General features: G+C 34.2%; 1 protein-coding gene across 1 annotated transcript in view; it reads left to right on the top strand.

Annotated features, from left to right (window-relative positions):
* The window catches only part of FBN2 (fibrillin 2), a 254,200-nt gene that overhangs the window by 70,957 nt on the left and 170,005 nt on the right, over positions 1-13,238 (top strand). Inside the window, exon 7 of the mRNA XM_027076778.2 lies at positions 12,662-12,787. Within this exon, the coding sequence (XP_026932579.1) occupies positions 12,662-12,787 (126 nt within the window). The remainder of the gene's footprint in view (positions 1-12,661; positions 12,788-13,238) is intronic.

Here is a 13,238-nt window from a genome sequence, read left to right as displayed (position 1 = left end):
GGGCAAAGTGTGAACTCTGTAGGTGAATGCAGTTAAGAGTTTATAATTCAAGGGGCGCCTGGGTGGCTCAGTAGGTTGAGCATCTGACTTCGGCTCAGGTCATGATCTCGTGGTTTGTGAGTTCAAGCCCTGCATCGGGCTCTGTGCTGACAGCTCAGAGCCTGGAGCCTGCTCCGGATTCTGTGTTCCCCCACCACCTCTTCTGCTTGTGCTCTCTATCTCTCTGTCTTTCAAAAATAAATAAACATAAAAAAAATTTTAAGAGTTTGTAATTCAAGTGGTTGCAATCTGGTCTCCAGGCAATCTTCCCAACCACATCTTGGTGAATATTTTATATGTTAGGGTTAGATTGGGGCCCCGAGCATGCTACAACAGTAGACTCCAACCCAAGTAGCCAAACATTATGTTTGTACTGGATAATTATTTTAATTAATTTTCAGCGGCCACAATTCTTACCCTTTTTTTTTTTTGCCACTTCTCTGATATCATATGTATATTAAACCCATTTTTAGAGTTTGGAAATAGCTCTGTAATGAGTTCTCAAGTGGCAGAAGGATCACAGGAAAATGGAAAATGACTTTTATTCAGAGAAATATTACTCATATTTGAGACATGAGGAGCTGGGTTTATTTGTTATAATGAAATCATATACAAAGTTAGATTCCTGAAGTCTTTCAAACTGATGTTAGTAACCAGCATCACAGGCCAGATGTCATGTACCCAATGTCTGTAAAATGACATATTGTGGAAAACCAGTCCAGTATCTCCAAACTCAAGTGAGATTTGTAGTTTGGGAAGCTTGCATATACCTTCAATTCACTGAATAATCACCATTTAGGTGCTCTGCATAATTTGCTATAAATAATTTGCTGACGGTGGCTTTAAAGATTTTGGTTAGTTTTGTAGTTTTATAAAAGTTAAAAACTTTTTAGTTTATAAATGTTAAAAACTGATCTCTTTCAAAACTCTTCCAATCACAGCTCTAGCGGTTCCCAAGGAATGAACCGGCAATTTAGTAGATTAGCAACTTTTCATTGAATTACATATAAAAGCAATGTCAGCTGTTAGTGTTTTGTCTCTTTATACTTATCACAGGTCAGCTCTAATATGGAGACTGTGGAAACGTCACTTTTAATCCCTTGTTTTGTATGGATAATAAAATTCTGTATCTTTGATATGACTACCAGTTTGATTTTACGGAGTTTCTGATAAAGCAACAATATTTTCTATAGAAGACATACTATATACTATATAGTATTTATCATACTATATAGCCTTCCTAGATTAGATATAAATTAGCATAAAATTTATATAGGTTCATATTAAAGAGAAAATACTCTGTAGATCTACTAGATTAATACCGACTAGATTTACTAAGATAATAGCTTTTGCTTTTTCTATAGCACATTTTACTCTCTGATATACTTGCTTGTTTATTGTCTTTATTGCTTTTACTCTCCCCCAGCTAGAGTGTAAGATCTATTAGGTCATAAATCTGTTTTATTCATTAATGTCTCTGAGGCATCTGGAAGAGTACCTAACATGTGGTAGATACTCAATGACTATCTTTGGAATTAATAACTGGGATTAAGATTAACATACTTGCAAAAACCATATTTCATAAAAATAGTCCAGGTTGGGAAAAAGCTCTTAACCTCAACCAAAACATCCCAAATCACTCACTCTCCTCATCTTCTATATCTGTACTTAGGCTTTTATTTTTTTTAACTATGTATTTTGTCAGAGAGGCCTAGTTTTTCTGAACACAATTACTAAAATGTGTGATCTGATCTCAGATTTCCAAAATATCCTTTGGGATTTAGTAATGTCTGAAAGCTTATTTATTTGATTTTGTTTATGCAGTGAAGATAAAGTTTTCAGTTTCATTTGCCTAAAAATATAATGGGTAAGTACAGCAACCAGAGGAAAATGAAACTTGCCACATGGTTAAAATATCTGGAAAAGCAAGTTTAAAAAGTTCTGCTTTATTTCAAACTCATGGCATAGTCACAAGGTTCTCAATTAAATACTGATCCTCAGTTCAGGCTATTTTAAGACTGCATCTTACTGTGATTTCATTTTCCCTTTAAATTCCTAGACTGTTTCTCAGATACATTGCCAGGTTGATTTGGAAGATACATGGCATGAAAAAAATAATGTGATAAAACATGATATGTATGTGTCATACTTTTTAAAATAATAGCTCTCTTTTTGATAGGATAATTGAAAATTTTTGTAGAGTTAAAAATAAATTTCAGATGCATAGATGTTGACTGCAAATAGGTTAATATGGGTTCTAAAATGTGGATCATATTAACCAGAAAAGGACATTTCTAAAGTTCTAAACGTAATATTATTCTGTAGTTGATGCAGTTAGTGAATTGCCTTATCTTTGGCTTCAGAAGACATGAGATATGATCTGATAATAAATATGATCTTATAATAAACAAAATAACTGTTTACATGTAGATTTCCACAAAATGTATATGGGTTCCTTTTAAAAGAAAATACTCTACTGATCTACTAGATTAATACTGACAAGATTTACTAGGGTAATACTTTTTGTTTATTCTGTAGCACGTATCACTTTCTCATATACTTGCTTATTTATTGTCTTTATTGCCTTTACTGTTCCCCAGATAGAGTGTAAGATCTGTTAGGTTATAAATCTGTTTTTATGATGATACTTAAATAAAGTTGGTAATTAAGTCAAAATTAAGATGATACTTAAAGAAAATTAAGGTATGAAGAGACCAGTACGTTTTTTTTCCCCCCACATCTTTAACTGTTGCCATGATGTCTTTGTGGACTTAAGTAAACACTGTCAGAGAGGTTCACATTCCTAGGGTGCTTGGTGTTCAGTCATAACGATCTGTGTCTTTGCAGGTTAAGAGCCAGTTGTGTTCTCCCTTTACTCCCAAGTCTTGTACTTTTTTCATTTTATTAATATCCAATCAAAGTTAATATGGGCCTTAATGTTTAAGCTATCATAAGAACAAGTGAATTAGTTTAAAAAGTGACATTAATCCCTTTTCCAAGAATATATACAAATTTTAAATATACCAGAAACTGCCACATGTATCTGTTGTATTATTTTCTTATGGTTTCTTATTGTCTTTGAATCTTTAGAGTCTTTTTGAATCTACTCGAATTAAAGGGATATTTTATTGAATATTAGTACTTGATTTTGAATCTTTTAGATTTTCAAATGAACAGGGTGCATTTATGATTTTAAAAACTATATTAAAATTTGCATAGCTGCTAATTTGTTATTTGATTTTTAGGAATTAGCCTTTTACATATTCCATCCATTTCCCAAACTGAAAATATAGCAGGAGAAATCTCCTCCTCAAATTCTGTCTTTTGCTATGTCCTGGTAACAGGTAATAGTAACAGACTGACATTGAGCCTCTGTTCTGTTCCATGCAACATGAGAGGTGTGCGAAGTCAGACATACATGATGGAGTCGGGACCTAGCTAGCACACAGGACAAGGACTTGAATAAATAAACAGCAGTACAGACCCTAAATCAGTCCATGCAAAACAAATGCTGGTGTGTGTTATTTTCAAATGGTGTCAGTGTTCAGAAATACCTCATACCTTTACTCAGGATGCACGTGAAAAATGTAGAAAAATTGAACTTCACTTGAACCCAAGCAGGCCTGGGTAATCCTTCAGTCATAGTTTGAGAAGAAGGTACCCACAGTAAAAAGTTATTTCTAGGCCTTCTAGATAGCACAACCTAGAGAGAGATTTGGTTCATTTGATTAGTATGAACTGTTAAAGACAAATTTATCTGGGCTGTCTACATTGAACTATTTAACCAGACCATTATAAAATTTAACTTTTGTTCAAACTGTGAAGACAAGCCATTCTTATACAATCCAGAAAATTTACTTAAGCCTAATTAATTGTAGAAACTTTTTTTAAAATAATGTATGGATGGTATTTGTGTGTGTTGTGTATCATATCTTAATGAAAGAGAACGTTACCTGAAAGATACATTGTACACAGTGAAGCCTCAATGAGTTAAGCACAGGGCTATTCCCATATACTTCTAAACATACTTTTACAAACATGTATCTTAATGAAAGAAGATGTTACTTGAATGACGGTTTACAGACAGTGTAGTTTCTTTATTTCTTTTTTTTTTAATGTTTATTTTTGAGAAAGAGACAGTGTAAGTGGTGGAGGGGCAGAGAGAGAGAGAGAGAGAGAGAGAGAGAGAGAGAGGGAGAGGGAGAGAGAGAGGGAGACACAGAATCCGAAGCAGGCTCCAGGCTCTTAGCCGTCAGCACGGAACCTGACACAGGGCTCAAATTCATGAACTGTGAGATCATGACCTGAGCTGAAGTCAGACACTTAACTACCTGAGCCATCCAGGCACTCCTAGACAATATAGATTCAATGAGATAAGCATTCAGCTATTCCCATGTGATTTTACACATACGTTTGCAAACACTCATATCTTAGTGACAGATGATGTTACTTGAAAGGCAAATTACACACAATGTAGTTTCATTAAGAACAAGTCCATTGCCGTACACTTTTTTTTTAAGCTGGTATTTAAATTCCAGTTAGTTAACATACAGCATCATAGTAGTTTCAGGTGTGATTCAGCCCTTCTATATAACACCTGGTGCTTATCGCAACTCTTACTTAAAAAAGATAACAGAATATTCTCCTTCTAACTCAAAAACTAACAAGAAAATCAATAATAGAAAACAAGGTCTTCTGAAATAAAATTCTGCTACTCGCAGTTGAAAGCAGCGATGAACACATAGGTAGCTGTCGGGAAGTCATTGAGACAGGGAGAGTCTTCTGAGCATTTACCGCATCAGCATTCTGAAAGGCTCTTCAGAGGTTGGGGATGTCCTGTCGGAGAAGTGGACATTGTGTGAGTGAGAGAGCTCCTGCGGACCCTCAGAGTATTGAAAGGGATAGCGGAAACAGAGTCTTTGAAGGCAAGCCTTCTCTAGTACCTTCTACCCAGCCTTCCAGCACAGGAGTGGTCCCTGCGGAGGAGGAGAATGAGAAGGAAGGAAAGAGAGGAAGTGGGAACCACCAGTGAGCATCTCAGAGAGTCTATGTGTGAAAGAGCAGGTCGGGGGGGGCACACCCCCACCTAAAAGTTGAAAAATTAATACCAGGACAAAGAAAAAAGTGGGAGAGAGTTTGGTGAGCAGATATCAGGAAATAGTTCCTACAGAACTGTCTTTCACACCAACTCATTTCTTTTTGGGCTCTCCCCATTATTGTTTCAATAGGAAATGGCCCCATTTACCTACATGTAAAACCTGAAAAAAAAAGAAAAGAAAAGAAAAAACATAAGGAGACATAGGTGAACATGCTTCAAAGAAGAATTATCCAAATTAAACACAAGATTTATATCCTTCTTTCTTAGCCTAAAGAAATGGAAAACAATATGGGGCTTCTTTTAAAAGTTGCTTGAAGTAGAGTTATAAGAGTTCAGTAAAGACAACCAGAGATAAAAAGTGGGTTGATAGTACTCAAAAAAGAAGCGGAAGAGGGATTTGAAACTTTACCTAACAGAAGGAAATGCATACATATATGTATATGTGTGTATATATATTTCTACACACACACATACACACACACACACACATAAAACTGAAAAAAATTAGTGACAAATGTTAAGATTAAGGAAATCACAAATCATAATGTCAGAGAACAGTAAATAAGCAATGATTATAAAGAATCTGATACTCAGTGAAGTCAGACTAAAAGCTGAGGAAAGGAACTGAAAAAGAGATAAAACAAGAATTTTCTAAAATGGATAAGGCTATCAGTTTGTAAACTGGAAGACAGAAACCCTCAATAAAAATAGAAGATAAATGGAACACCTTGGCCGAATAAGAAAGAATAAGCAAGTATTTTTTTAAAGGAAGTACCCAAACTGGTCTCCGACTTCTCTAGAGCAACTCATAGACCAGAAAACAGTGTGGCAGTGTCTGCAGACTTGTGAGGGGATGACCTCTGTTGATTTGATTTATATTTAAATGAAATTACTTGACTGTTTCTGTAGAGTGTAATGGGGGACTAGAATGGAAGCAAAACAAACAAACAAACAAACAAAAGAAAAACAACAGTGAGAAAGTTGCCGCAGCTGGTGATGAAGGGCGAGACCAGAATAGAGGCAGAGGGAAGACTGGAGGCATATTTGGGAAGGAAGCACTTGGTACTGATGGAATCAAATAAGATCAGTGGGAGGGAGATGGTGAGTCTGTCTCCTGCATCTCTGACTTTGACACCGGATAAAGGATGATGACGTTTGTCGATTTGAGGACGATTCAGACAGAGAAGCATGCTGTGTTCTTTTCATTCCAAGTTCAGAGTCCTACAGGGAGTAACTTAACTAATATTTGCTTGTTTGGGATGATCACTTATTGAAAATTTGAACTTTTGTGAATACGTGATTAGTTATTCTGGCCGATTCACACTGTGTTGAGTGATTGCCATAATACTCCATATTTGTCATATTCCAGGTACAGACAAAGCTATTCTCCAATTGTTGTTATTAATGGCTGGCATTCATTTTTGTAGAAATGCTAATAATGTGTGAATATCGATGGAGTATAGGGATGAAAACTTAAATTTAAAAAATGGATCTCATTTGGTGACAAAGTTAGAAAAACATGTGCTATTAAATATATAGTAAAAGGAATTGGTCCTTAGTTCCCACAGACATAAATTAAATTTTTTATATACCTGTACCAGTGCACGCATTTTTCCATATTTTAATGTGAACTAAAAATAATACACTATCTAATACTTACATAATAAAATCAGTTTAATCTTTTAGGGCAAGTTTATTTAAAGAAGTTAGAGAATAAATGAGTTCATAAAATAGAATTACTCTTACCTTGTTCTATTATATATAACTTTAATAGGCATACACTGAAGGGATTATATAAGGTTTTTTTAAGTTTCAAAAGTTTTATCTAAATTCTGAACCTGAAACTAATATTACACTGTATGTTAACTAATTGGAATTTAAATTAAAACTTGAGTAAAAAATTAATTTTATTCTATGAAATCCTTACATGTTATTTGAAATTGTTCAACATTTAAAGAGTCAGTTTGTGCTTGAACAGAAAGAAAGAGCACATCTTTGAAATAGCGACAGAGGAAAACTAATCAGACATTAGTAGTTGCATATACTAGCACTTTGAAGATGTAGAAAGAAAATTTTGCATAGTTTGAAGATCTGAGGCCTGCTTTTTTGTTTCTATAGAGAGAATACTTGTGTATACTTCTAGGTTCAAGTTGATTATTTCTACAAGATTGCTTCAAAGTTACCTTTTTCATTTTAGTAATTAACTTTATCTAAAAGAAATTAATGCTGTATGGCTGCGTTGTCTAGGATACTTCAAAAACAAAGGTTTCATTTTTCCTTCTAGGAAAATACTTTTTAGGCAATTACAAAATAAACCCCGTAACATTGGTTTGCTTTTTCCTTTGAAAAATTACTGAATCTACTAAATATGTAGTCAAAGATTTTATGAATACTATTAAGGGATTTATAGGGTTGGCCTCGTTTTTCAACTTATATCATGATATTCTTTCTCTGGTTTTATCTGCCAGGAAAAGAGGTTTCTAGGGATGTTTTATACCACACTGTAATGAGGGTGGAAATGTAGTACATTTTAAAAGTAATGTGGTTTGAAATGTTCTGAATTAAACAGCTCAGTATATAAATTTCTTGTTCTATATTTCATTCTAGTTGTTTTCTGTTTGGATCAGATATCCTTTAATAGGAAAACAAAATCTACTTTAATTTCAATATAAAAAACGTAGGACTTGTAAGTTTTTATAGACGGATAAAGTGAGGAAGAAATAATAAAGATGCTAAGCTCTTTTGTAGGCTTAAATTCTCTAATTCAGATACTCTAAGATACACCAAACTTGGGGACTTACCAAAAACTAATAGGGCGAATCAGTGTATACTGACTTACAGTTGTATCCACAAAATATTTTTAATGAAAGTAAAGCAAGATTCAGAACAAGTGTGACCTTATTCTTGTTATATGAACAGACTGATGCTCTATGTTTGTGAATAAACGTCTCAAAGAACAGACCGCTGACTTATATCAGTGGTATGTCTTTAACTTTCTATTTTTCTGTCACCTTAAGGTTATTACAATGAACTTACAGTATTTTTTAATTAAAGATATATTAATAAATATGTTATCCTATAGATTTTAGTAGGTAGCGTAAATTTGTATAAGCGTACGTTTTTATATACAATTTTATATATTTGTAATATATTTAATATATTTTCTTTCTCATAACCCTGTGCTGAATTAGAAATTATTACCTTTCACAGAGAGAGAAATTAAGGGAAATTTACATGGATGTAAATGACAGATTAAAAAACTCCAAATCAAGAGTTTTCTCAATGCTTTCTAGTGTGTTAGCTGTATTTTTTTCTTTTTTTTTTTTTTTTTTTTGCTATGGACTCTTTTATCAAGTTGAGGAAGTTCCTTTGTATTCCCTTGGTTTACTGAGATTTTATGTGGTTCCACCATCTTGGTTCCTCCTCTAGAGTCTCCTGGTTTACTGAGATTTTAAAGGGGCACCTGGGTGGCTTAGTCGTTTGAGCATCCAGCTCTTGATTATGACTCAGGTCATGTATGATCCTGTGAAGCCTGCTTAAGATTTTCTCTGTCTCCCTTTCTCCCTCTGTCCTTCTTCCCCACTTGCACTCTCTCTATAAAAAAAAAAAAAAAAAATTAGTGTTGAATTTTGTCCCTTACTTTTTTCACATTTGATATGATCCTGTGTTTTCTCTTTCTTAGTCAACATGTTAATATAATAAATTATATTGATTGATTTTTTTGAATGTTGAAGCAACCTTAAATTCCTGGCGTTCACCTCACTTGGTCATGATGTATTAATTTTTTTATATATATGACTAAAATTGCCTTGCTAACAATTTTTGTGTGCCTATTCCAAAAATACATTATTCTGTTGTTTTGTTTCTTGTATTTGTCTGCTTTGGGGTCAGGGCTATGCTAGTCCAACAAAATGGGTCTGCCATTGTCCCCTCTTCTCTTTTTTGTAAGAATTTTTGTACAGCTGGTATTGTTTTTCCCTTAAGTATTTGAAAGGATTCAACAGCAGAGCCACCTCGGCCTGAAGTTTTCTTTGGACAAAGACTTTAAATTATGAATTAAATTAACTTTAGTAGATGTAGGTCTGTTCAGATGATTTGTTCTTGAGTGAGCCTTGGTGGCTCTCTTTCAAGGAATTTGTACACTGTATCTAAATTGTTAAATTATTGCTACACAGTTATTCATACTATTTCCTTTGACCCTTTTAATCTCTATAGAATCTGTATTGATGTGCCCACTTTTATTCTTTAATACTGATCATTCATATCCCCATACCTTTTTCTTGTTCTGTCTTGACAGACCTATCAGTTTAACTTGTATTTCCAGAGAGCCAGGTTTTGGAGTCACTGATTATCTCTGTTGTTCAACTGTTGTTCTGTTTTACCATTATTTTCTTGCTTCTGTCTACTTTAGGTTTAATTTGCTCTTCCTTTTTCAAATGTCTTAATGTAAAACCTCAGGTAACCAATTTTAAGGACTTTGTTCTTTTGGTAAAACAAGCATTTTAATGCTACATATTTATCTCTTAGCACCGCTTTTGGCTGCATCCCACAAATTTTGATATGCTGCATTCTAAATTTTCATATGACTTCTTCTTTGAACCATGGATTATTTCAGAATATTTTGTTTAAATTTCAGATATTTGAGGTATTCCAGCTGTTTTATATCATTAACTTCTAGTTTAACCCTGTTATGTTTAGAGAAATACTATGTATGATTTTAATTTTTTTATATTTAATGAGTCTTTTTTACATGGCCTCAGAATATAGTATGTCTTGGTAAATATTCAGTGTGTAAAAATAACATATATTCTGCTAACGTTGGGTGGGGTGCTCTACAAACATGAACTAGGACAAGTTGGTTGAAAGTGTAATTCAGTCTTATGCATCCTTGCTGATTTTCAGCAATTCAGTTAGTTACTAAGGAATGTAATTCCAGTTGTAATTGGGGGTTTGTCTGTTTCTTTTTTCAGTTCTGTCACTTTTTGTTCTGGGTGCTTAACAGTTTATAAGCAGTGTATATATGTAATGTGAATTATTTTTTAAATGTTTTATTTATTTTTATTTGGGGGTGAAGGGGCAGAGAGGGAGGTAGAGAGAATCCTAGAGGCCCACGTGGGGCTCGAACTCATGAACCATGAGACCCTGACCTGAGCCAAAATCACAAGTTGGACTCTAACCAACTGAGCCATCCAGGCTCACACTAATACAGTGTGCATTATTGTGTCCTCTTAATGAGTTGACCTCTTTGTCATTATGAAATATCCATCTGTATCCCTGGTAACAATTCTTGTTCTGTTGAATACTTTATATAATAGTAACTTAGCCACTTCAGCATTCTTTTGATTGAGTATATGATACATCTTTTCAGCCATTTACTTTTTAAGCTGTCTCTGTAAAAGTGGGTTTCTTGTAAGCAGTGTAAAATTACATCTTCTTATAAATCAAATATGAATGCCTCAGCCTTTAATTAAATTGCTAATACCATTTAAATTTCAGATAATTATCAGTTTTACTGATTTTAAAGCTATTATCTTACTATTTTTTGTCTTTTTTGTCCCACCTATTCTTTATTCATCTTTGCCTCAATTAGAGTCTAGTTTAGTATTTAATTTTTATCTCCTTAATGGGATTATTAGCTGTATTTTTTTTAAATTATAAAGTGTTAGTTTTATTTAAAATTGTAACATTTAGTGTTTGTCTTTACATATACAACGTATTATAGCCTATATTCAAATATTAATATGCCACTTCACTTACAGTGTAATAATTTTATGACCGTAGTCTTCTCTTTCTGCCTTCAATCTTTCATGCTATTGTGGTTATACTATTTAATTCTATGTATTTTATAACCTTCAAAATGCATTATTATTATTTTGCTGTTGTCATTTTCACCAACCGATTATCTTTAAGTCTATTAAAAAAATAAAAAATGTCTTTTAAATTTATCAACACGTTTAGTATTTTCAGTGCTTTTTGTTTTTTGTGTAGACCATAATTTCCATGTCATTTTCATGTTTCCTGAAGAACTTCTTTTAACATTTCTTTTAACATTTCAGACTCCTTTTGTCTGAAAGTCTTTATTACAGTTTCTTGAATTTCATTTGTCAATATTAAGAATTTTGGTTCCTAAATGGATGAAACTAATTGCTTGAAAGATGAGGAAGATAATTCTCATATTTAAAGCAGAAATAGTTTTAAATTTATAATATGTATGACACTACTAACTTAAAGGAATACATGTACCACAATGCTTACAGCAGCATCGTCAACAAATTATGGAAAGAGCCCAAATGCCATCAGACTGATGAGTGGATAAAGATGTGGTCTACACACACACACACACACACACACACACACACACACTGGAGTATTACTCATCCATCAAAAAGAATGAAATATTGCCATCTTCAACAAAGTGGATGGAGGTAGAGAGCATTATGCTAAGTGAAATAAGTCAGAGAAAGACAAATACCATATGGTTTCACTCTTATGTGGAATTTAAGAAAGAAAATAAATGAACATAGAAGGGGAAAAAAGAGAGGCAAACCAAGAAACAGACTCTTAACTATAGAGAACAAACAGGATTACTGGAGGGAAGGGGGGATGGAGGGGGAGGAGATGAGTTAAATAGGTGATGGCAGTTAAGGAGGACACTTGATGAGCACTGTGTGATGATGTAATTCTACACCTGAAACTGATATTACACTGTATGGTAACTAATGGGAATTTAAATAAAAACAAGAAAAAGTAAGAATGTGACAAACTCACTATAACAGTGTTTAAGGGATACGAACAGGTAACTTCCATATGAAGAAATCTAAAAGCTAACATGCATAGAAATGAACAATTAAAGAAGTGAAAACTAAATTAATATCCCTTTATAATTATTAGGCCAAAGAAAATTAGGATATTGGATATTTGCATCATGTGTTAGCAGGGAAGAGAAAACTCAAGTGTCCTCATGGACAACAGGGGTGTGGGAACTACTCATTGGTGTGCAGATTGTTGGTGGTATGAAGGCGTTCTGACTGTTGAGCACTATATTCATGTTGGATGTATATATACTCTGATTTAGTAATTCTGCCCTGAGTTGACAGCAGAGGGATGAAGAGTTGTTTTAAGTCTTCACAGTCTGTACTCAACTCCGTAAAGAGACATGGTAGGGACTTTCATCGTATCATGTGCTGAAGTGGTGAGAAGCCGGAGGTATACTGTGTACCCATCACGAGGAGAGGGAACACGTCCAAAAGTGTTCCGCAGCAAATCTAAGCAAGAGATTGGTTGTCCACATAACAACAAGGATGGATTTTCAAAATAAAATTCCAGAAGAAACTATCAAGAACGAAAATGAGATTTATAACGTACATGATTTATATAAGTTAGAATATATGCTTACAAAAGGGGCCCAGTTCCCCTTACACCATTCTCTTGAGAACAGCTCAACTTTTCCTGTACATTAAAGAAATATATATAAATATTCTGAAAATTAGTGGTATCTATGTTCACAGTCCTTTCTTCCCGCAGATGTTGATGAATGCCAGGCTATTCCTGGCATATGCCAGGGAGGAAACTGCATCAATACAGTGGGCTCTTTTGAATGCAAATGCCCTGCTGGCCACAAGCAGAGTGAAACTACCCAGAAATGTGAAGGTGAGTGTCTCTACTTTGGGGGACATGTCTGTCTTAGTGATGACTCTGAATCCAGTAAAGTCATAACTTCATTTTGAATTTTGGAAGAATTTAATCAGAATTACAATTTTTAATATGAAAATAAAGGCATAGATGTTAGAATAGTTTTGTCGTGGTTTTTATATATATATTTTAAGTCTATTTATTTATTTTGAGAGAGACAGAGACAGCACTAGTAGGGGAGGGGCAGAGAGAGAAGGAAAGACAGAATCCCAAGCAAGCTCCATGCTACCCACCCATGCTGCTGGTGCAGAGCCTGATGCGGGGGGCTCGAACTCACTAAATCTGGATATCATGACCTGAGCCGAAACCAAGAGTCCGACACTTAACCCACCGAAACACCCAGGCACCCCCTTGGTTTGTGTATTTAATGGGCTTGATTTGGAAAGAGCCAATGAGCATTTTACAAGGG

Source organism: Acinonyx jubatus, chromosome A1, assembly GCF_027475565.1.
Source record: "Acinonyx jubatus isolate Ajub_Pintada_27869175 chromosome A1, VMU_Ajub_asm_v1.0, whole genome shotgun sequence".
NCBI classification, from domain to species: domain Eukaryota; kingdom Metazoa; phylum Chordata; class Mammalia; order Carnivora; family Felidae; genus Acinonyx; species Acinonyx jubatus.
The sequence above is the reverse complement of the archived record's forward strand: the minus strand, read 5'-3'. Positions and strand labels throughout refer to the sequence as shown.